Source organism: Carcharhinus amblyrhynchos, chromosome 6 (assembly GCF_965287045.1).
Source record: "Carcharhinus amblyrhynchos chromosome 6, sCarAmb.v2.hapA, whole genome shotgun sequence".
Classification (NCBI taxonomy): Eukaryota; Metazoa; Chordata; class Chondrichthyes; order Carcharhiniformes; family Carcharhinidae; genus Carcharhinus; species Carcharhinus amblyrhynchos.
In genome coordinates, this window is record NC_137329.1 from 106,774,195 (window position 1) to 106,798,996 (window position 24,802).

The 24,802-nt window shown below is 41.4% G+C and overlaps 1 protein-coding gene across 1 annotated transcript in view; it reads right to left on the minus strand.

The window, feature by feature from the left end:
- The window catches only part of hmga2 (high mobility group AT-hook 2), a 139,716-nt gene extending 120,087 nt beyond the window's left edge, over nt 1-19,629 (minus strand). Inside the window, exons 1-3 of the mRNA XM_080191728.1 lie at nt 18,828-19,629; nt 16,903-16,989; nt 13,526-13,576 (exon numbers count right to left, since the gene is read on the minus strand). Of these exons, the coding sequence (XP_080047854.1) occupies nt 13,526-13,576; nt 16,903-16,989; nt 18,828-18,932 (243 nt within the window). The 5' untranslated portion in view covers nt 18,933-19,629. The remainder of the gene's footprint in view (nt 1-13,525; nt 13,577-16,902; nt 16,990-18,827) is intronic.
- Nucleotides 19,630-24,802: the final 5,173 nt, after the last annotated feature.

The window sequence follows — 24,802 nt, forward strand, 5'->3', positions numbered from 1 at the left end:
TTTCTGGATTAATTGTCTCGTGATAATAGCACTAGACCATCACCCCCGCTTGATTAATTTGAAAAGGCTATTCAAACACTAAACCATTGGAGCAAAATTAGGCAACTATTATTTTAAATGGAACAAATAGCATTTTGAACCCGGGGGGCATTGTATTCACAGCAGATATGCTGTAATTCTGTCACTTCCTGTTCATGTATAGCCCAAATCAGATGTGACCATTCCTGTGCTCTACCCACGTTTGTACAAAAGCAATATTTAACTTGGGATAGCACTTCAATATCAAGGCTCGATTTACAGAACCTCTCAATTGAACAGCCATAGGTGGTTATCACTGCTGTCTCACAGCACCAGGGACAGGGATTCAGATTTCTGGCTTGGGTCACTGACTGCGCGGGGTCTGCATGTTCTCCCCATGTCTGTATGGGTTTCCTCCCACAGTCTGAAAGATGTGCTGGTGAGGTGCATGGGCCATGCTAAATTATCCCTCAGTGTACCCGAACAGGCTCCAGAGAGCAGCGACTAGGGGATTTTCATAGTAACTTCACTGCAGTGTTAATGTAAGCCTATTTGTGACACTAATAAGTAAACTTCAACTTAAAATAAACTGAAACTAAATCATGACTGTGCATAAACCATTTAAAAGCCTGACCAGCAGGTTTGATTTGGAACAATAGGAAAATTAATATAACTATGGATAGATATGAAATCCGTGTTGTGGGTCTATTTTTGCCCATTGTCCTCTCCGGAGCCTACCTTAAATGTATAAGTGCTTTAAAAAGTTGGTTCCATTAATTAAAAGTGAACAATTATAAACCAGAGTGGGAAGCCTAATGTTACTCTACAAGTCCATCCTGCCCAGAGCTATTGAGTGAAACTGGCATTAAGATTGCACCCAAACAATGAAAAGTTCACTTTACCGCAGAGGATTTAAGGATACAGTAAGAGCTGGACAAATCAAGTGAACAACAACAAAGACCCAGATACAGTGACAGCTCCCCAATAATAAGGGGAAAGAAATTATATTCCTGTCAGCAGTCTGTGACATGGCAAAACAACTCAGAGCAGTCAAAGAAAAGGAGATTTTCCTATGCAAAGGTACACAATGAAAACTGCCATCAAGGTGAATAGGTTTAGTTGTACATCCTTGGCCACACAGCTATTTTAAGGGGAAGCTGATGGCCTAGTGCTATTATCACTAGACAATCAATCCAGGAATTCGGTTAATGTTCTGTGGACCCGGGTTTGAATCCTGTCACGGCAGATAGTGAAATTTGAATTCAATTTTAAAAAATCTGGAATTAAGAATCTACTGATTCTTTACAGGACCTGTAAATTGAGTTTGTGTCTTTATATGCCCTGTTTGTGAACAGAACTCCCACTTACCTGATGAAGGGGCAGCCCTCTGAAAGCTAGTGGCTTTTGCTACCAAATAAACCTGTTGGACTTTAACCTGGTGTCGTGAGACTTCTTGCTGTGTTTACCCCAGTCCAATGCCAACACTGTCACATCAATAAATGCTGGCCAGCCAGCGATGCCTAAATCCCACAAATGAAAAAAAAAATCATTCACTCCCTCTCTAATGTACCATTCTGATTGTGCTTTTTTTCCTTCTGGAGATTTGCAAATACATTGATGCTATTGGAAAGGCCTTACAGGATTTGACTTTCCACTTCAAAAAATTACATCAATCTCTTGGTCAATAATAACCAAAAGCTGAAATTCAACTAAAGTAACCACCAAGCTCAAACTGCGAGCCCCCAAGTCAAATCTTATTAGCAGATGCTAATCAGTTTAAGGCAGCATGGTGGCACAGCAGTTAGCACTGCTGCCTCACAGTGCCAGGAACCCGGGTTCAATTCTGGCCTGCATGACTGTGTAGAGTTTGCATTTTCTACCCGTGTCTGCCTGGGTTTCCTCTGGTTGTTCCAGTTTCCTCCCACAGTCCAAAGATGAACAGATTAGATGGATTGGCCATGTTAAATGGACCCTTAGTGTCAGGGAAATAGTATGATAAATGCATGGGATTCTGGGAACTGGGCCTAAGTGGAATTGCTGTGACCGCAGGCTTAATGGGCCGAATGGCCTCCTTCTGCACTGCAGGGATTCAATGGTACATAATTTGTCGCAACGCAGAATCGCTTAGATATAAGTGAAATGTTGTCACCCAGCTAAATAGGATAGATTCAGAACAGATCTAGTCGCTCAGAGCTGGACACAATTTGAAACCTCATGCCCTGGCCTCTCTCCCACTCTATTAATTTCAAGCAAGGGATCAACAGTAGTTCAATGAGGAGCGTAGGGCAGCACGTGAGAGATAGCACTCGGCATGTCAAAAAGTGAGGTACAGACCTAGTACAACGACAACACAGGACTACATGCATGCAAAACAGCGGAGGTAGCATTCAATGGACAAGAGTCAAGTGATCCAATAGCCAATGGATCAGATCAAAGCTTCACAGTTGCAAATGGTGCCGGAGAATTAAACAGCAAATTGGGGAGCAAGCTCTACAAATAACCTCATTCCCCATGATAGATGAGTCCAATACATCAGTGCAAAAGATCAAGGTATTTACAACCATCTTCAACCAGCAGTTCCTGCTGCCTTGGAAAAGCAGCCAGCGTGATCAAGGACTCCACGCACTCTGGACATACTTTCTTCCACCTTCTTCAATCGGGAAAATGATACAAAAGTCTGAGGTCATGTACTAAGCAACTGAAGAACAGCTTCTTTCTTGCTGCCATCAGACTTTGAGTCGACCTACCTCATTAAGTTGATCTTTCTCTACACCCTAGCCATGAGTGTAACGCTGAATTCTGCACCCTCTCCTTCCCTTCTCTGTGCATGGTATGCTTTGTCTATATAGCGTGCAAGGAACAATACTTTTCACTGTATACTAATACATGTGACAATCATCAAAACAAAACTTTGGCTTCTTCCCGCAGTCCCTACGCAGACACAGGAAAAATGTGCAAACTCCACACAAGTTGCCCAATGCGAGAATTGAATGCAGGTCCCTGGCGCTGTGAGACACAGTAAAAAGTCTGACAACACCAGATTTCAGTCCAACCGATTTATTTGATAGTAAACTCACTGCTGTGAGACAGCAGTGCTAACCGCTGAGCTGCCATTGCTATTCTTTTGATTTGAAATATCACAAAGCATTAGTTGCAATGAATTACTTTTAAGATATTTACTTATGAGAATGGGCGTAAAATATAATTCAGGAAGTCCGAAATCTACTTGAAATCGGGCCTGAGTTTCATTACTTAATGTGGGTCAACTGCTGTTCCCATCGTGTCTCCGGAGGCAGCTCAATGCTGTACCCAATTTCAGGTTACCTGCTTCATTGCCAGCTGTCCTCAGTTAAGTCTTTGAGGGTGCAAGAGAGAGAAGGCTCATGAAGATAGTACAAGTCAGACTTCCAAAGGCTCTGATAAAAGATCACCTTACAGACATATTTGAAAGTAGAAGCCCTTGGAATTAAAGGAATGGTGATAACTCAGATAGGTGAACAGCTACGAGGTACGAGATAGTGAATATTAAGGCAGCAAGGTGGCACAGTGGGTTAGTACCGCTGCCTCACAGCACTAAGGACCCGGGTTAAATTCCAGCCTCGGGTCACTGTCTGTGTGGAGTCTGCACATTCTCCCTCTGTCGACGTGGGTTTCCTCCCTCAGTCCAAAAGGCATGCTGATTAGGTACTAAATTCTCCCTCAGTGTACCCATATAGGCGCTGGAGAGTGGTGACTTGGGGATTTTCACAGTAACTTCATTGCAGTGTTAACGTAAGCCTACTTGTGACACAAATAAATAAACTTAAAATAACTGGCAAAAGATTTAGCGGGGAACTTAGGAGATGTTTATTTTCCACGTAAAAGATTAAGAGTTGGAACTCACTCCCAGAAAATGTGGCGGAAACAGATTCCATTGGAAATTGCAGAAGACCACTAGACTTATACTTGTTGAGGATCCATTTGCAGGGTTATGGAGAAAGGATTGCGGTGTGGGACTAAATTGGACAACCCTTCCAAAGAGGCATTTGGGATGAATGGCCTCCTACTGTGCGTTAGGATTTTATGCCCAGAAAGGATAGTAGGAAGGAGAATGGGATGTAAACGGATCACAGGCCAGGAGCTACGCCCAGATGGACTGTGCATCTGGGGAGGGTCATTCCTCTTCCTCCTGGGCCCACGGGAAGGTTTTTAAAAACAAAACAAAAAGAAACCATGCCTTGCCGATGGCAGTCACTGATTTGGCATTGAAGTATCCTGAGGCTGCAGGCCTCCAAAAACTGCTCTGCTAGTTACAATCCAATTTAGCAGAGGGACCATAACACAGATGTAAGCATCCCAGCAGCTATGGTAGGTAATAACCTTAGGAAATGGCCTAGGTTGTCTTTCAGGAATCTTTAGGTAGAGGACATTGGTCCATGAAACCGATCCTCAGAGTCTGTTCAATGCCTAATTCAGAGTTTCCACGTTAAGCAAACAATTAGGTAACTGGGATTCTGCAATTTACATTTGCCAGTGTAAGTAAAAAGTTGGAATCGTACTATATAGCAACACATGTGGAATTTGAAACAAACAGATCAGCCATGATCTTATTGAATGGTGAAGTGGACTAGAGGGGCCTACTTCTGCTCCTACCTTGTATGTCCTTGATTAAAATGTGGTGGACTCTTGAGATCATGATGATGGCATTAAAGAAAGGGATAATGATGGCTTCTGTACATCTGTTTTATTACAGAACTCTGGAAGCTCAGTTAGCTAGTTACCCAAAATAAAATAGCAGCTCAGTTCTTTTTTCTGACCAGCAAGGTGAAGAACACAAATGGACACTCATTTTTCTATTGTTTGCTACCAAAAATCTCTATCAAACACTTCCAGGTCAAAATGTAGCCACAATAGTGTAACATGCTCCCCTAACCATGCATCCGCCTCAACTCCCAAAGGTCTTCTCCCGTTACTCACTCACACAAAAGCACATTCTTCAATGTGTGTTTCATTTTGAATTTCTATACATTTAAAATGTTACAGATCAAATTCTTGCATATTTAGGCAAATTGTCCTTTGTTCATTAATTACTTTGCATATGAATCAATCCAGATTTGAAGTGATTATTTGTTAAGAACCACATTTGTACTTTAAAACAAAGCCCACTGAAAATGACAGGGCCAGTCACTGCTGTTCCTGAGGTTTTACTTCAGACAGTGGGAATGAGGAGTCCGAAGTAAAGATTTGGTAAGGACTATCTTTAGGAGGATTAATGTGCTCTTGACCAACTGAACTCCCAAAAATCCTCATATATTCATTTCCTTTATCGCCAAATGCAGCAGCATTTTCAAATACGGTTGGGAGACAAATCACCAGTTACTCATTTCAGAGGTTTTATACGAGGGAAGAATATTGGACAGATGGATATCAGGAAAATATTTTGGACTTGACACACAGAATGAGGGCGACACGGTGACAGGACTGCTGTCTCTCAGTGCCAGGGATTCGGGCTGAATTCCAGCCTAGGTCACTGTCTGGGTGGAATTTGCACTTTCTCCCCGTGTTTGTGCGTATTTCCTCTAGCCCCAGAGTCCACAGATGTACGTGTTACGTTGAATGGCCATGCTAAGTTGACCTTGTGTCAGGGGGATTAGCAGGGTAAATATGTGGGTTTTTGGGAATAGGGCCTGGGTGGGATTTTGGTCGGTGCAGACCTGATGGGCTGAATGGCCTCCTTCTGTACTGTAGGGATTCTATGAATGAGAAGATTTGGTCAATAATTTCCTTGGAGATAGGCATTCAGGAATGCAGCAGAAACTGAAATTTCTATCCATAAACAGGACATCCAACAGATTTTTGACAAATTTATAGCAGTGGGGGGATAGTGGCTGCGAGGATATCTAAACGGAAGGTGATAAGTCTGAAGGCTCCTTTGGCCTAGGAGTTGAAAGCAGCATAATTGGTGGTGAGGGCGATCTTTGCTATCTGCTGTTACTGACTTTTAATTCCGTTTGAAATCCTTCACAAGCAAGACAGCACTACCAACTCCTCACTGGCTGATGTCCAGGTTACTAAAATGGAACAAACTTTCAGTCAGATCTCATTTCTAAACCGCTTTCGTCTTTTGATTGCAGTCATGGAATTGTTTCTGCTGCAACCCCAGACCCTCCTAGTCATTTTAATGTTCTGGAATTTGGGGATCTTGCCGGTAATACTACCATGCTATAGTCACTGGTAACCAATTAAAAATCTCAGGTGCAGTCTCTTCACATTTACAGATGAGTACCTGGTCAACGGAGGCGAAACTCAACTCTGACATGGCAATGAAGTGTTCATTACATATGCTAATTATTGACTTCAAATGAAGCAGATTTCAGAAAGCCTCTCTCATACCCTCTCACAGTTCAAAATTCCAGCTAATGGAAAAGGGGGAAAAAAAAAATCAGATTGTGTGGACAAAAAGCAACCACCTGCTTCACATCCTTTTGAAGTTAAGTTGCACCCTTATTTTTCTTGAAAAAGACACATTGCAGGAGAATTGATACAGAGTTTCAGAGCCTGAAACAGCTATAGGCAACTATTCTCCATATGCGTGTTGGCAAAAAAACATTTAAGAAATAGCTCATTTCTGAAGTTGGGTTTGAACTCATGATTTTCTAACTTCAAGGCAAGTGAGATATTACAGAGCCACAACTGAGAATGGAGAATTTCTTTTATTGGATTTATTCAACATTAAAGACATTTACAATAGCGTTATCAATCATTGGCATTCATTCATTCCTCATTAGATTTTAGCCACAGGAATTTAAAACCTCAATGAAGACATTAAAAACACTCGGTATGCTGTTATAATCTTACCGTTACCAAATATTAGCTTAGAAATTAAAGTTCAATTTGCTGCCCATTGAACTTCGAAATTCAACTCAGAAGATTTAAACGTCTCTCTCTCCACAGATGCTGCCAGAGCCGCTGAGTATTTCAATCACTTTCAGCTTTTATTATATTGAACTTTTTAAAAACTGGTGAAGTTTATTTATTAATGTCACAAGTAGGCTTACACTAACACTGCAATGAAGTTACTGTGAAAATCCTCGAGTTGCCACACTCCAGCGCCTGTTCAGATACACTGAGGGAGAATTTAGCATGGCCGATGCACCTAACCAGCATGTCTTTCGGACTGCAGAAACCCATGCAGACACGAGGAGAATGTGCAGGCAGGCAGTGACCCAAGTTGGGAATCGAACCCAGGTCCCTGTGCTATGAGACAGCAGTGCTAACCACTGTGCTATAAAAAAACTCCCATTCATTTTTTTTCCCCATTTTGACCATAAAACCCAATCTTTTACATCATTCTGTTAACTAGAAATCTTTGTGGTGGATTTGTTTAATGTCAAAAAAAATTTCACAGAACAACAGGCAAGAGGTACTAAAAATTGTTACAGGTTAAATATAAAATGAATTCTCTTAATTATTTTATGGGCTATGTTCTCTGGAATCAAGAAAATGTGACTCAGTAATTATGTAATTAGGTTTTGAATGATAAAGATTAGAATGATTATTTCAGGGTGTTACATATCAACAGCACTTATCATCCAAACAGTTCTATTAAAATAGGACTTGCACATGTGGAAATTACAGCATCGCAGCTTGCCATCTGTGGCCTCTGCTTGGTTTGCTTGCCAATGGCTAACTCCATTCACAAAAGAGGCAAGTTCTTGGGACTGAGAAATAATGTTCAAAGAAAACAAGCATAGCAAAACATACCCTGATGCAGCTTAGTTCATTCACAGCAATGAACTGGGCGCAGTAGTTATGAGAAAACAATTTTTGAGCAGTTGAGATGCAAAATTATATTTCCAATACAGCTGTGGGCTACAGTAATATAAAAAAAAATCACATTCTAGATCAAGGAATTTTACAGTAACACATGTCTAAAGGCTTGGAGAAAATGAAAGATAACAGCATAAATGGGGAGCTCGAATTGTAGGTTCAGGGATCAATCTTAAAACAGTACGCCTGATCTGGGCTGCTGTTGTATCATGCTCAGTGCATATCTCTGCGGCAGATCATTGAAATCATCCATCCACAAATGCTAAAATTGTGGGAATGGCCAGTAAGACATAGAACAGTGTTCTTCATCAGAAACTGTGGACAAGCAACAGAGTGGCCTTGGAGACATCATGTTAGCCACAGTCAGTAGTTTTAGTAGAAAATGCCTTGCTCATGATATAGGTAAACATACCTTACAAGGGTCTACTTAACAAATACATTACCATTCATTCTGGAACTAAAGCATTCAATGAGCAAAAATACACTACTTTGCATTTTACCAACACACAGAAATGTGAACACGCAAACATCATGGGTGGATGCGCATTGAAATCACCATCCCCAAATGCACTGTCCATTAATTAATCTTTTCAATTTAAAGAATCAGAAATGCAATTAGCCACAACTGGATTTCAATTTAGCTATACGTGGCTATTGCACTGGATGGCACTGCCCTGTAACAATTACTGCTTGACAATACAATGCATTTATGTTTAAGTTTATTTAGTGTCACAAGTAGGCTTACATTAACACTGCAGTGAAGTTACTGTGAAAATCCCCTTGTCACCACACTCCAGCACCTGTTTGGGCACACTGAGGAAGAATTTAGCATGGCTGAGGCATCTACCCGGCACATCTATTGGACTGTGGGAAGAAACCGGAGCACTCGGAAGAAACTCACGCAGACAACGTGCAGATTCTGCACAGTGACCCAAGCCGGGAATTGAACCGAGGTCCCTGATGCTGTGAGGCAGCAGTGTTAACCACTGTGCCACCGTGCCACCCACATTTATGTCATCATCATAATCACTGTACATTGAAGAAAATGTTTTCTTTCCTGGAGCACATTTTCTCTTCAAGTTGAGGAAGTGGAAGATTATTATCTATTATTTTAGATTTTTAAAAGGATCTGTGCAGCTACCAAGTATTGTACTACAATTTGTGATTGAATTTACCTGTTTGTAACACACAAGTCAAAATCACTTATCACATTGACATTGTTGCTTTTTTCAATGGTACAATTGTTTTGTCTTCACTCCTATCTCTTTCACATATTTTGAATTCAAACTCAGGCTATGGTAACAATGTTATTTAATTTGTTTGATAAGCACCCATCCAGAGCAGTACTTATTTCCTTATAATCGGATGGGTGCTCCAATATGCACAATGGCGCTTTCAAGATGAGGCTCGAGGGGCTAAATGGCCTAACCCTAATCTTATGTTCCTAAATTACATAATTGTAAGCACACAAGTGAAGTCAACATCTAGTTACTGGAAACGGCCAAATCAATTAATTAAGAAAAAATGTCAAACTTGAAAGCTAAGTACAGATGTAAGATATAAAACCTAATAATGCTCTACATAGCATGTTAGATTTGGCTAAACAGTGAATGCCTACTTAAAAGTTAATAATGCACAGGATCTACACTCGGTCCCATAGCAATCATTCATATTTTATGAGAACTATATTGCCATGACTGTTACACACTACTAGAGTCGTAACAAGTGTGATTAGAAGGACATTTCAAATAAGCAAATGTTATGTTGTTCCAGCACATTCTTCATTCACATAATTATTATGTTTCGAAAGGCCCACTGGAATAGCAAAAATTTGTGCAAAACAGGCAATTATGTAAAGAAAGGTCTGAAGGAACAAATAGTTTGATTTATCATTTCTTTTCTGACATTTTCCCCCCTCCTAACTTAATTAAGCTGCACAGTGGTTGGCACTGCTGCCTCACAGCGCCAGAGGCCCGGGTTCAGTTCCAGCCTCTGGGCTGTGTGGAGTTTGTACATTCTCCACAAGTCTGCGTGGGTCTCCTCCGGGTTTCTTCCCACAGTCCAAAGATGTGCAGGTTGGGTGGATTGGCCATGCCAAATTGCCCCTTAGCATCAGGAGGATTAACAGGGTAAATACATGGGGTTACGGGGATAGGGCTTGGGTGGGATTGTTGTCGGTGCAGGCTCAATGAGTCAAATGGCCTCCTTCTACACTATAGGGTTTCTACAATTCATCCTTCTCTGAACCAGAAATTCCTGACAAGAGTACAGCTCCACGGAAAAGAAACAGAACCCTCTGATGTTATCAAATGGCTAGTCTTCGAATATTAACAAGAACAAAGTAACTGCAAGGACATCACAACTGAGCCCATCCCGGTCTTCATCTCCAACTTTATGCCCATTTCGAGTAGATTCAGTAGATATCAGGAATGGAAACCTTTACCAATTCTTCTATCCTGAATGGCTGAGGCCCTTTTATCCCAGTGCTGAGTTATCTGCAGAGCTCTGATCGACCAATCCAGGTTTCTGTTCCCCTGTCTCATACTGGTCAAAACTGAAAGTTTGTCATTATGCACTACACTCGAAACTCCTGCTTAATTTTTTGCTTCCTTGAACTTATAGCTGAGCTCCGATAATTCACATGTGCCGCAAAATTGTTGACATCTTGGAAAATGCATAGTTTAGGTGTTAAAGGGGTGTTGAGTCACACTGGGAACCTGCTACACATGCACAAATAATATGAAGCTGTCGCTAAATTAAGCTTTATTTTTATATGGAGTTGTAATTCTGACAAATGAACTGACAGCACTTTAAACTGTGAGCTGAGATTCTTTTAAACGATCAAGACTGACAGAAGAGATACAAATGCAACTGTTGGAGCTTTTCTTTTAAGTTTAGAAACCATATTGCGAGAAGATAATGGGAAAAGCATAGCAAGAAATGAATGGCAGGAACAAACAGTGAGAGGTTCCTTTATCTCACAACGACCAAGGATAAATGAAAGAAATCAATTTCTTACAAATCACTTAGTATTTGTTAATATTGGCAACTTTACTAGCTGATCCTAACAAAATGGAGATCCTAACAGCAAGGAAATCTGCTGTCCTTATCTGATCTGGCCCACACGTGACTCCAGATTCACAGGAACGTGATTGACTTAAATGCTGTCAAGGGCAATTAGGGATGGGCAGCAAATGCTGATCTTGCCAGCGATGTCCACATCCCATGAATTAGTAATTTAAAAAACCTAGCCTCAACTTTCATTGAAACTTAAATACCTTCAAGATCCAACTGACTAGCATTCAGCTAGGGTATCTTAGGACGAGGTCAATCTTGGTAAAGAAACTGTGCCAACTTGATTGGCGAGTATAGAGCAACATTAATGGTTGGCATGGAGTCCATGGTCCACACTTCATTGATCGAAGGCAAGGTGGAAATAACAATGTGATGGATTGAAGATGTTAAAAAATGAATTTGGCAAAAAAAAGACCAAATGCACTCAGTATGACAAACGGAACAGAATTCCCAACTGAAATACAATCAGTTGCTGGTTCTGGTCTTCACGTTACGAGAAGGATATTGAGACAGTGGAGTGTTTTCAAAAGAAGATTTACAATAATGACACAGGAATAATACCTCTCAGGAAAGACTGAACAGGCTGAGCTCTTGACTGGGAGGTGACCTGTTGGAGGTCTTGTGAAAGGGTTTGAACAGCTAGGCACAGAGGAACTGGCTCCCCTTGTGGGAGCGCTTCAAAAACTAAAGGCCATAAATATAATATCATCAATAAATCTGAAACGGAATTCAAGAGGAAATTCTTTAGCCAGAGAGTGCTGCGAATGTGCAACAAGGAGCTCACTACCACGAGGAACAGTTTAGCTGAATCATACTGATGCGTTTAAGGGAAAGCTAGATAAACACACAAGGGAGAAAGGAAATAGGAGATTATGCTGATCAGTATAGATGAAGAGGGGTGGAGGATTCTTGTGACAGAGGATGGACATCAGCATGGACTAGCTGGATCAAATGGCCTGTTCATGTGCTGTAAACTGGACACCATTTGAGCTCTTTAAATGCAACCATTACACACAATACAATCTTCCTTATATTAGTGACAGAGGGTGCCTGAATTAAAGGAATAAATTATTTCAATAACAACATGGTGGAACCATTGAATCCCGAGAGTTGAGAAGGCGGCCATTCAGTCCATCAAGCCTGCAGCAACAGCAATCCTACCCAGGCACTATCCCCGTAATCCTACACATTTACACTGCTCATCCCCCTGACACTAAGGGACAATTTAGCATAGCCAATCAACCTAACCCCACACATCTTTGGAGCTTGGGAGGAAACAGGAGCACCCAGAGGAAACCCACACAGACATGAGGAGAACGTGCAGACTCCGCACACAAACAGTGACTGGAATTGAACCTGAATCCTGGTGCTACGAGGCAGCAGTGCTAACCACTGTGCCATCGTACTGCCATAATAATAGAATATGATATGATAGAAACTTTGTACCTCTGCAGTGATTTCTTTCATTAGCAAATTTTTATCCACCATAACAAAGTTCAAAATTAATATTTTTTTGCTGGAGTTGCAAAACCTTTCCACATACAAATTGATTACAGTTAAACACAAACATGAATGAAAGAATTTATCAGCTATGCATGAACGGCTAGTTATTCAAACCGAACAAACATCAGCTTCAACACTGAATATCCCAAGCTCACTTCATCTCGTGAGGAAGGGTTCCTCCACTGTACTCTGATCTGCCCCTTATGAGGAAGGGTTCCTCCTCTCCATCCCCTCATGGATAAGTGTTCCTCCAGTCCACTGCACTCCCATCTCCCTCATGAGGAAGGATTCCTCCATTCCCCATTATCAACCCTCGGAAAGCTGAAGATTAGCTGTGTAATCTTGTATGCCATTTTGTTCATTTTTTGTTTCATTGCTTTCTACAAACGACACTTTGGCCAACCCGGCAGCACAGGAACTGGCTTTTCTCAGTGTATGACTCTTACTTACCCATATACCTTCAACCCTTTTCGTGACCAAATAATTATTGAGCCCTTTAGTGAAGGAAGTGCCCAACACAGTATCAACAACATTACCTATTAGCTCGGAGAATACTGAAAAACAGACTCTTGTTTTCTTTTAGAACTGGTACCTATGCAGAAATGGAGGTTACATTATTTTGACTTCCCAAATTAACGTGGCCTTAAATCTTCTTTCTCTAAAGGAAACATTTTTGGTCTTGATTTTTGAAACTTAAGACCAGAGGTAGGTGAACCATGCAAACCAAGTAGGTGGCAGCCTCAGTCCCGACCCTGTATCAGGTCAACTGATCTTAACTGGACCATCAATACGGGCGCTGCCCTTTTCCTCATTTCCCCCTTCCCTAATCCAGAACAAACACCCACGGTCCCCACTCCTGATTAATATTCCGCCATCTCAGCTGAAAATACACATGTGGCGATGTTTGGCAAGGACATGACTGAGCTCAGTTGTGATGCATCTCCAGGGAAAATGTGTGTCCAACCCACACAGCAACTCGTACATGAAAAATGGACAGTTGAGCTGGGAACACATAGGGGGCCACACATGGAGCAAGAAATCAACGCCTGCATAACCAGGTGGGACGGGGAGTGGAATAAGATTGAAAAGGATACGAACGCAAGAAAAAAATGGCACTTACCCATTTTCTAGGTCTACCCCTGGGTCGCTTCTCGCCAGTTGGCTCAGCTTTCTAACAAAGGAATTGGGGAAAAAGAAATATTAGTGCCACATTTTAAGTACTGCATTAAAGACGACTCTTACAACTTTAATACACACATCCACATGCCTTAATTGTGAGCATAAAATAGATTATTTTGTTACTCTTACGGTATGCTCACAATTCAACCTCATGATCCTCAACAAGTGACCTTATTAATTGATCAGGCCACTGAATCATTTCAGACTCCAGCGAAAGGAAGAGAAACTGCATGACAACTCATTCCCTAAATTTAATCTAGTTTGGGGCTATTTTGAGATAGTGGCAACTACGTGACCCCCACCTACCCCCTCCTGTACAAGGAGCACTAGGTCCTTTATTCATATACACTACTCATCTGTTGTATTGTTGATCACAGAGAGCCAGGAGAAATTACAATCCACATCTTTTACTACGCAATTGAGTAAATTGCTCAGAAGTAATTTTACGTTTTAAATTAAAAAGGACAAAGGTCACTGGCCCCAAATTGCCATTTGTACAGGCAGTAGATTAATCTGATAAAATTCAGCAGAGTGATTAATTTTCACAGTCCAGCCGACGATGTCTAAAACTAAATGGATCTTCTAAGGAAGTCTCAACTCTAACAGTTAACAATTAACGTGTGGATTTGCAAGTCACCTGAACTCCAGGGTTATTAAAGTACTTGAAACAAGGAGACAATTGATGTGGGATCCGAACCAAGAAAGGTGGAGCTTTGAGCTGTACCTTTGTACATTGCTACGCTGAGCACAAAGGAAATGAAACCTGTGCAGTTGAAGGCAATTAACAAGACAAGGCCTGTTTAAATAATTTAATGGATATTAGGTGTACCTTAGGAATCTAGCCTTTGTTAAGTAATAATTTAAATGTAACAATATATAAACTCTGGAAAAGGTATCCGTCTTTCAAACTGATACAGCTAGACATGAAGGTAGACAGTGTCAAAGGTTCAGGTTGGGGGAGTAATTGATGGTGTACAGGACAGTTAGCTTTTGCCAGAGATTATGTAACATTAACACAGCAGTACATGCATTTACATTTTACCAACGTGGTCAGAATAGTACGTTACTTCATAAATTGTAGAACTGCATGTATTAAATGTGGTGTTTTAGAAATTAAATGGACTCTGAAAGCACTATGGGACAAAATCTTCCCTATTTCAGTTTGAAGTGCTGCATTAAAGAAGGCGGCATGGTAGTACAGTGGTTAGCCTCACAGCGCTAGGGACCCAGATTCGATTTCTGGCTTGGGTCACTGTCTGTGCTGAGTCTGCACGTTCTCCTGGTGGGTTTCCTCCAGGTGCTCCTGTTTCCTCCCACAGTCCGAAAAACATGCTGGTTAGGGGCATTGGCCTCGCTAAATTCTCCCTCAGCGTACCCGAACAGGCACTGGAGTGTGGTGACCAGGGGATTTTCACAGTAACTTCATTGCAGTGTTAATATAAGGCTACTTGTGACACTAATAAATAAATTTAAACTTGGAAGTGCTGAACTCTGCTGTTTATTTTATTGGTACTAAAAGTTGTATCATTTTTAAAAGTCATTATCTAACAAAAATAGTTGTGTCTGTCTAGATTTAATTCCGAAAAATGCGCAGGTTCTAAACCTCTAATCCAAGGTTAAAAATCAATCACAATTTCTTCCAGGATATTGGAAATCTCCACCTCATGCCTACCATCAATTTCTCCCAGGACAAGAATTGAACTCAATTATTCAATTTTTGCTTTTAACTATTAAGCTGACCACACAAAAATAAATCAGTGCGGTGGTTGGTGTATTCATAAATCTGCAGAAACTACTCTGTTACATTGAGTTCAATTAAGGAACTATTCTTATTGTGTTTTGTATTAGCAATCGCCAAATAAGTGCAGATTTCTTACCTATGCCTGTTGGACACAACAGCTTCAAAAATGTGATTTCTGAAGTTTTTCCTTTGGCTTCCATTTTATTGGGGATTGGGAAATGTATAAAAGGGAGCACTGAGCTACCATCTTTTCTTTCCAATTAAAATTATAGGTCAACACCATATTTTGGTTGCTCCCTATCCATTTCAGTTACAAACAAGGTTTTCAAGAGTAGGTTCAATTAGAAAAACCGACCAGGCCTCCTCACTTCTTGGGAGCATTGATAAATATCGCATGACCTTGCATTAAATTGATCTTTTTCTACACCCTAGCTATGACTGTAAAACTACATTCTGCGCTCTCCTCTTTCTTTCTTCATGTACAGAATGCTTTGTCAGTGTAGCCCGTAAGAAACAATACTTTTTACTGTACTAATACATGTGACAATAATAAATCAAACCAAAACATCAATGGAAACAATATTAGGAAGAATTAGCCGAACAGCAAGTACAGTTGAGAGAGATATAGCGAATTAAGAGATTTGTATATTATTTTCAAGCAAAAAAAATACACATCATGTCTCAACTTTGTTAGTTTCTTCGCACTAATATTTAATGAGATATCCATATCCTTATAATTGCCTCAACAAAACCTATTTTGGAAAAGCATGTGATTAATTTTAGTACCTCTGCTCAAATCTCTTCTATTGTAGATTTTTCTTCTTCATGTCCATAAATTGCATTTAATTGTAGCATTTTTGTTACTTCAAAAACTAACATTGGTTAAGAACCAGGTGCAATAGAACCATTACAGTCAACATGAACCATATGGATTTTTAGAACTTATTTTAAATGGATAAAAATAGAATTACACTTTTTTTAAAAAATGCATTCTTGAATATTAATAATTGTTCACAGTTTCCTTACCTAGTGATGCCCAATATCTAAAGTATTGCCAAATGTAAATGCGCAGAAGCCATAAAATATTACTTATTGGCATTTGATATTTCAACAACTCAACATACTATTGAATTTATAGTAGACAAAAGTACAGGTCAAGCTAATTCTTGCAGCTATGAATCAGACATTTCTTCAGAAGGAATAAATGATGTTATCATGAAACGTTGAAATTCTGTGCAGCACACTGGACAGGTCTGAATGATAAGGTATAACAAAAGAAACGTTTCCCCTTTTCCAGGGTACTCCACTTCCTCAAAGCTGAAACAGAAAACGATCCTTCCTATGGGAAGCGGTCACGGTCTCTCTTACTTTAAACTTGGACTCCACTCTGACACAGCAAACTGCAGGAAATGTGATTCAGGCAGCACAAATTACCAAAATGGTGTAAATCCTCTGATAATCGGGATGAATGATGGGACTCATTTGTAAACTGGATTCTGATGAATGATTGAACTCATTTGTAAGCTAGTCTTCTAAGTGTGGTTAATGTTCAGAAAATGTTTCCAAGTTAATCTCACCTTTTGAGCTGCTTTAGAGGGACCCTTGTTTTTGCTTCCTTTAGGTCTTCCCCGAGGTCGTTTAGGCGTAGGTGGTCCAGTCGGTTCCTATAATTTAATACGGAACAGTGGCCAGTTAAACACAGACCCAAGAAACTCTAGGCTTCAAGACATTAATTTTAAGCTCAACATAGAAAACTGGTATTTGGTAGCAATCTACTCTTTGCTGGGATTTGTTTACCCATAACGTTTTAATTATGGAAAATACCAAGTTAAATATTACATTATTGGGTTACACTTAGTGGGAACCCATAGTTTAAGTTTTGTATACATTTGTATTCCCAAAACGTTATTCACTTTCTTAAATCACTGTTGTGAGAGTATGAATCTTTACACTAACAATTGTTATTTAATAGAAAAGTAGTCTGAATGTTTTATTGGCAAAATAGAATATGGCCTGCATAGAATATGTAACTGGACTTAACCAAATAAGGCAAAATTGATGTTTTAAAGGTGTGCAAGAAAAAAATAACTGATTTTAGTTTACATTGCACCATATTCCAAATACTCTGATGCTGCAAGTTACTTAGCAATGATGTGAAGTGACCATGTACCAAACCAACAGTGTTGAAGAAGTTCTGGAAACTCTCCAGTCAATAGGCAACCCGGGATATCCAAATTTCCAACTAATAGCTCCAATGAAAAACTTTAATATAGTTGAGGGGAGGGTGGGGGTCAGATCTTTACTATCTATATCTTGAAGCAGCTTGATTCCTCATAACACTCTGAGCATAGAGAGTAATGTTGCATACTTGTGGGGCTTAGTAAAAGCAACTTTATTTTTCCCCACCAACAGCTCGGAGACATTTAATAAAAGGAGAACGTGTCAAATCCAAACGGAAGGAAAAGTCTGTGCAGGCATTTGTTTGCTTCTTAAATAAACCACAGCCTTCACAGCTTCATGATCCGGGCACACAGCACATTATAGAGCAGCCGATCCTTACAGGACGTCCTGCTTATTATATAAAGCAACCAACACTGGAAATAAGGGCCAAAATGTGGTGGTGGTGGGGAGGGAGCGGGGGGGTCACATTTAGGCAATTCGGAGCGAGCACAAAAGCTGTTACTTAACTTTGTAGAATGGTATATAAGTAAATAGTAGAGACTGTATACCCAAATGATTTAAAAACAAATAAGCGCCCCTCTCTTGTTATGGGCAATTTGGAAATAATGCATTTGCATTAAATAAGGTCCATTAAGTAGGGTCCTGAAAGTGCTTGGAAAGGGGACAGACGGTAATCTTGTACAATTTCCACCGCGGGAGCAGTGCGGCAACGTTAAAATTAGGAAATACTTGCTGCAAAAGCATGGGGAAAGAAACCTTTGTGGCGGCCACGTAGAGGGCGAATGTGTGTGTGTCCCACAAGACATCAAATTAGGCGGGATTTTCGGATTTTTTTTAAATGGGTGAAGTACAACAAAAAAAACCTCTAAACAGCCGCCAATGCAGAGAGTTCCAAATGAAGGCACGAGTGTGCAACAGGTAACCGCGGTAAACCAAGCCTCATTCAGGGTGTTATATTATTATTGGCACTTTGGCTTTTTTTTATTATTGATATCGCTGGCAGACAGATTTAACGTTACAGTCAGCCAGAGGTCATTGTTTGAGAGCGTTTCCTAACCCCACATTAAACACATCCACTTAAAGTGCTGGTAGATAACAACAGCACTTTCAGCATGTGTTAAAAACTGAACTAAAGCGGGGGGGGGGGGTGGTGAGAGGGAGAGAATACCAAGAGAGGATGGCAGCTTCCAAGAGCTCGCCAAGACATTCCTTCTTCCCATCCTGCATTCCCCATTCAGTATTTCTTCTTTTTAAAAAGACAACTTTTCTTCAACCCCCTCCCTCCATCCATTCCCCCCCCCCTTTTCCCAATTATACTGACTTGCTGCTGTTTCTTGGGTCTTCCCCGACCTCTCTTCTGCGGTGTCTCTGCAGGTTGTTCTGGGAGAGCCGAGGACTGACTCGGTCCTTCGCCTCTTGTGCTCATTGTGGCTTCTGACACTCTGGCTCTCTCTCTCTCTCACTCTCACTCCGACAGGTTAACACAAGAAGCAGAAACACCGGACGTCCTGGTGTTGGATATGATGAGGAGGAGGCAAGAGGAGGAGGGGGTGGAGGAGAAATGGAGGAGGGAATGGGATGGTGAGTGGTTGGGGGGGGGGGTTAAGAAACTAGGGCAACAAATTTGCAGGATGCTGCAAAAAGGTACAAATTCTTGCAGAGGGCAACGTTCTTTTTTTTGTTCTTTTAAGTACCCTTCTGTTGTTGTAATTTTAAAAGGAGAGTTAAGATGTGGACACAGTCAAACTCTAATTTGCCGGGACTGCAACCGGGGCACTGCAGTTTACTGCCAAGGTTTAAAAAATAATGACCGTGCTTCATGTAAACCAAGAGAAGGGAGAGAGGACAGAGCAAGCAAGCAGAGTACAGAGGAGTTTCAGTGAACGAGATAGTTTATTGGGGCTGTTATTCCTCTCCAGCCCACTGATAAAATGGGTTAACCCTCCCCCCCAAAAAAAATTAAACACCTTTCCCCGTGGCTGGGTAAAGAAGGGTGGTGGAGAGGGGAAGGGGGAAGGTGGGGTTGAAAAAGAGAGAAAAAAAAGGGGGAGGAGGAGAAGGAAGGGGGGGAAGAGGCAGGACGAAGAGAACTAGCGATCAGTTCGGACGAGAGCCAGATAAAACATTACGAATTCACCAACACTGGGGGAAAGTAAGCCACAGCCAAGAGAGCTCACGTGTCCCCCAGACTGGGGCACTCCGTAACAAAGCCTCCTCTGAATGGCTGAACTCCAGCAGGTTATTTAAATACACACCGTCAGATCAACACACATGTCCCAGGGGCGAGGGTGCCTTCACTAAGTTTTAACATTCACACACAGATAGTTAGAAATGCAGCAACGCCGAGGGCAGAATGAACCGTATAGGTGGCCGAATTGCAGTTTAGGTGCCTTTTCCCCTCTCTGTCTATCCCCATTGCAATCTGCTGCTATTATACAGAGCCAGCTCTGGGAGCTGCTAATCGCTGTACAAAGGGCACGGGGTGTCTGTATCTCCTTATTCTTTCAACCCAGATCAGATCAGATCGAAAATAGGCACACACACACACACACACACACACAACATATGCATATATACACAAATACTGCTCCAAATTTTTGTACAAGCAATTTGTTGATTTCAGTCCCAAACACTCCAAAATCCAGATCAATCTTAGTTAGAACCGTATTGCGGAATCGTTTAAACGATTAAACACACACACACAGTCTGCGATTGTGTGCAGAGCAGGCGGCAGCATCTCCCTCGCTAGATTATAGTTCAGTGTGCGCCTCACTACAAGCTGCATATGCTTTCTCGACCTCCAACAGCCTAGCGCCGCTTTGATCTGAGCCGCTCAACGAGATGAAGTGAGATCGATTACAGAGGAACAACAGTGACAAAGAATTCGCTGCTTTACGTGGAGGCAGTTTCCCACGATCGCCGAGTCAGTTCAGAACAAGCAATTTGGATTTCTCCCTGTCCTTTCTGTCTGTCACACAATAGGGGAGGAAAGTTGCTGAATTTGGGGAGGGGGGGGGTGGTGAGAGAGAGAGAAAGACTGTGCCTGGTCCAAGACAGAGAAGGAGACACATACAAACAAACACGTTTACAGTATGTGAACTTTATGCTTTGATTGTTGCGAAAAAAAATAAACAAGAAAAAAAGTGAAAGCGTTTCACAATCATTGGGCTGAAAGAGGAAAGTGTGTGTGGGGGGGTGGTTTACAGAGAAAAGTTAATTTTTTTAAAAATCCAACTGCTCCCTCCCCAACAACAGAATATATATATATTTCTGTCATTGGCAGATCAGCTTCATTCACAAAAAAGGCAGCACTGGACCCCCAAGTAGCTGGACGGGCAAGTTTGCCCGCCTGTCGGCTCCGAGCTCCTCCCACTGCAGACTGCATGGCGTCAGTGCTTGGAACGAATGAAATGATCATGGTTTGGGGAAAAAAAACTAATCAATAGCCATTGCCATAAATTACTGCAGGAAGTGCTAAAGAAAACATTAACTCCTGAAAGAAGGCCGACCCGACTCCTGGCATGTATCGTTTTGGTGGGGGTGTACAATAGGTAATCATGTCCTCAAGGTTTGCTTGTTTGTTTTAAAAAATCCACACACCAGAAATTAAAATATTTGTTTGGCGGGGGGGGGGGGGGGATTAATTGCAACATTTGCAAAGCTTCTCTATGAATCGCAGTTGTTAACTGCCCGCCCTGACAACATCAAATCTTGGTAACAAAAGGAACTTCTCATCCCCAGTCTGATTGCTCCCAATTACCTCAATCCAAAGTGTATGGGTGTGGAAATTTAAACTTTTTTTTACAAGCGGGATCTATTTCCTGAGACCGGCCCTGGTTCAGTCCGTAGTGGAGTGCTTTATATTGACTTATTTGCCATGAAACCAAGTAGGAATTGTGAACGTGGGGGGTGCAGTTTTAAAACATTTACTCGCGATTGTTAACAAGCGTGATGGTTGCTGCTTCTATTTATGACAGCAATGGTGGACTGTGCTGTCACATTAAATATGTTTATTTCCTGTCTTTTTCGCTCTGCAGGGCCGCCGAGGAAATGTCAGCACAGGCTATGCAGCAGGGGAAAGGATTATTTGGAAGCATGGTGTGCCACACGCATTGACACTGAAAGGTGGGGCCACACCAAGGGAAAGCAAACACCCCCCACCCAAAAGAATGTTTGGCGTTACATGTCATTCCCCGTTAATATATTTGTAAAGTTCCAACTGTTATGTATATTGTATATGTGTGTGTGTGTAATTTCCTTTGCAAACCATCCAATTGCTATTTAATATAAAAAAGCCACTTTTTTTTCTCAATCAAATCTCCTTCATTCACAAAGTCTTTGCTTCTCAGCTGGTACTGTAATGGGAGCCTCCCCTCCCCCCCCACTCCCCTGTGTTCAAAAGACGGGTGACCTGGAGCAAGTTTTACCTAATGGTAGAAACAAAGAAAAGGGCACAGCTTAGCTCCTGGCTTTATCCTACGAATTCATCTGTAAACACACAAACATGATTCTATCTATCTGCTGATAGTGGGGGGAGGTGGGTGGATGGGCCAGAAAACCCCTCTTCTCCCTTAGCACCCCCCCCCCGCCGCCCGCCTTCCAGTGTGCTTGTTTTTATTTCAATGAATGGGGAGTCTTGAACTTTTTTTTTATCCCGGTGGCGAAACGAACCGAGAGACGGACAAAAAAAGGGAACGTCTCAACGCCATCACACATGGATTTACAATGGGACCGTCTATAAACAAAAGACAAGAGCCGACGTATTAAAGAAAACTAGCTCCGATAGAACTTCTAACCCTGAACTTTTCGTTTGCACATGTCAACCAACTTTGTTTGTTCGTAAACAAACTCAAACACTGAAAGTTCTCTCTCTCTCCCTCCCCTTGTGCAACATTCAGTCCCACTTCCCACAATCTACCCTCTTCGTTATGGGGACAAGAACTGTGTTATATACATCAGCCTTTCCTTTTTGTTTAACGAACACATTCGTTTTACTGCGTCTCTCTCGCTCATTGCCCATTCACGCCCTTTTTGGAAAGCTTTCTTTAAAATGGCATTGTTAATTTTGCAGTATTGCACCGCAGTATGGTGTGAAATTGATAGCAATGCGGACATGCAACTCCAGAATTTTTAAGAAGTATTCCAAAGGTTCCCAGTGTCATTTTACTGATGTGTGCCACTGGGAAAAAAATACATGTAACGCATTTGAAAAACGAATAAAAACGCATAATCGTAATTAGTAACAAATAATAGTAGTTCCTCAGCAGAATATTCATGTTAAAACCATCAGCAACCATAAATACGCCATTCCTTCTATACGCCTCGGCTTCCTTTCCAGAAAAAAGTCTCCACGTGGTATGTTTTTAAAATCATAATGTATTGCTACAAAGACATTTTTTCAGAGTCCCAGGAGAGAAGGCAGTGGACAAAAAAACCTTAGTATGTCTAATAATGCTCTTGTTGTTTTGAGAGTTTCAGTTTCTTAAAGATCTATTCGGGACTTTGTAGAGAGGGAGGAAAAGGGCTCCAGCAGCGATGGGCTTTTTTTGGGGGGTGTAATGAGAGTTTTGAAATTGGTTTGAAAAACACGCCAAAAGAATTGTTGTCCCCTTAAAATGACCAAAGACTGCCTATAATGAGATACGCACCCAGACAGATTTTCAGTTTAATTTGTAGGGTGCCATTTAAAAATATCTTTACTACCTCAATCAATCTATAGATAGCTTTGCCTGTAGGTACAGCTTATTGTGCCTGCACACGTATCATCATGAGCTGCAACTGCTGCCCTTTATAATTAACCATAGTAGTAGGGTCAGTTCCATTTAAGTGAATATTTATGTTAACTGAATAGAAATTGGGGAAGCTCATTTTCTGCCTAAGTCTGTTTTCTTTAAAAAAAAAGTTAAATGAATTCCTTTATTTCAAACAGGGTTTGCATTGTGAGCAGAAGAAAAAAATAAAAGCAGCGTAAACGTTTCCTATTTTATAAATCTATTGCTGTCAAACATGTAGCAGGATTATTGCATTTGAACATGGGTTTTAATGTGAATTTCTGCTATATAAATAAATTGCCCTGTGTAAACCAGGTCCAGAGACTGGTTCTCTGTCCACTGTATACGCTGCAGTTTTGCACTTGGGTTTGTTGTCAACTTCCATGTAACTCAAAAGTTTAATTACTGGTGTAAGTGGAGCAAACATCTTTCTTAATTTGTTTGGAGTGCACGCTGCCTTTGGCTAGTGGTGTCTGTGGTATAATGTAAGTGATTTGAACAGGTACAATATTAAAACAGTAATACTCATAAAAGGTTGCTACAACCCACGGTTTGCAACCTCCAGTTATGCTTTGACTTGAGGAAATCCTGGTCTGTGATGGACTAGTAATTTGATACTACCTAAATGGAAGCACTGAATCAGGGTAGACATATATCTGAATCCAGCACGATTTCCATTTTGATTAAATTGACAATAACTGAAAGTGATTTTGTATTGTAAATGTGGGAATTACATTGTTTCCTGGAGTAACTTAGTTATCCTCAATTCCACAGCATTTGTGTTGTTCACCTGCAAGTGCGAGGTGGTCCACTTTGGCAGGAATAATGGTAGGAAGGACTATTACTTACGGGGCGAAAAACTGCAGCAGGCGACGGTGCAGAGGGACCTCGGGGTCCTTGTGCATGAGTCGCAAAAACCCAGCCTGCAGGTGCAGCAGGTGGTCAGGAAGGCTAATGGGATGCTGGCCTTCATAGTGAGGGGGATTGAATATAAAAGTAGGGAGGTCTTGCTGCGGCTGTATAGGGCATTGGTGAGGCCGCAGCTGGAGTACTGTGTGCAGTTTTGGTCGCCGTACTTACGCAAGGATATTTTGGCCTTGGAGGGAGTGCAGAGGAGGTTTACTAGGCTGATGCCGGAGTTGAGGGGGTTGAGCTATGAGGAGAGGCTGAATAAACTAGGTTTGTACTCGTTAGAGTTTAGAAGAATGAGGGGAGATCTCATTGAGACGTATAAGATGATGAATGGGATGGATAGGATAGAGGTGGAGAGGCTCTTCCCGCTCAGAAAGGACAGTAGGACTAGGGGGCACAGCCTCAAGATAAAGGGGGGGCGGTTTAGAACAGAGTTGAGGAGGAACTTCTTCACTCAAAGGGTGGTGAATCTCTGGAATTCTCTGCCCGTTGAGGTGGTGGAGGCTGCCTCGCTAAATATATTTAAGACGCGGGTTGATAGGTTTTTGATAAGCGAGGGGATTAAGGGTTATGGGGAGAGGGCGGGAATGTGGAACTGAGACACGACAGATCG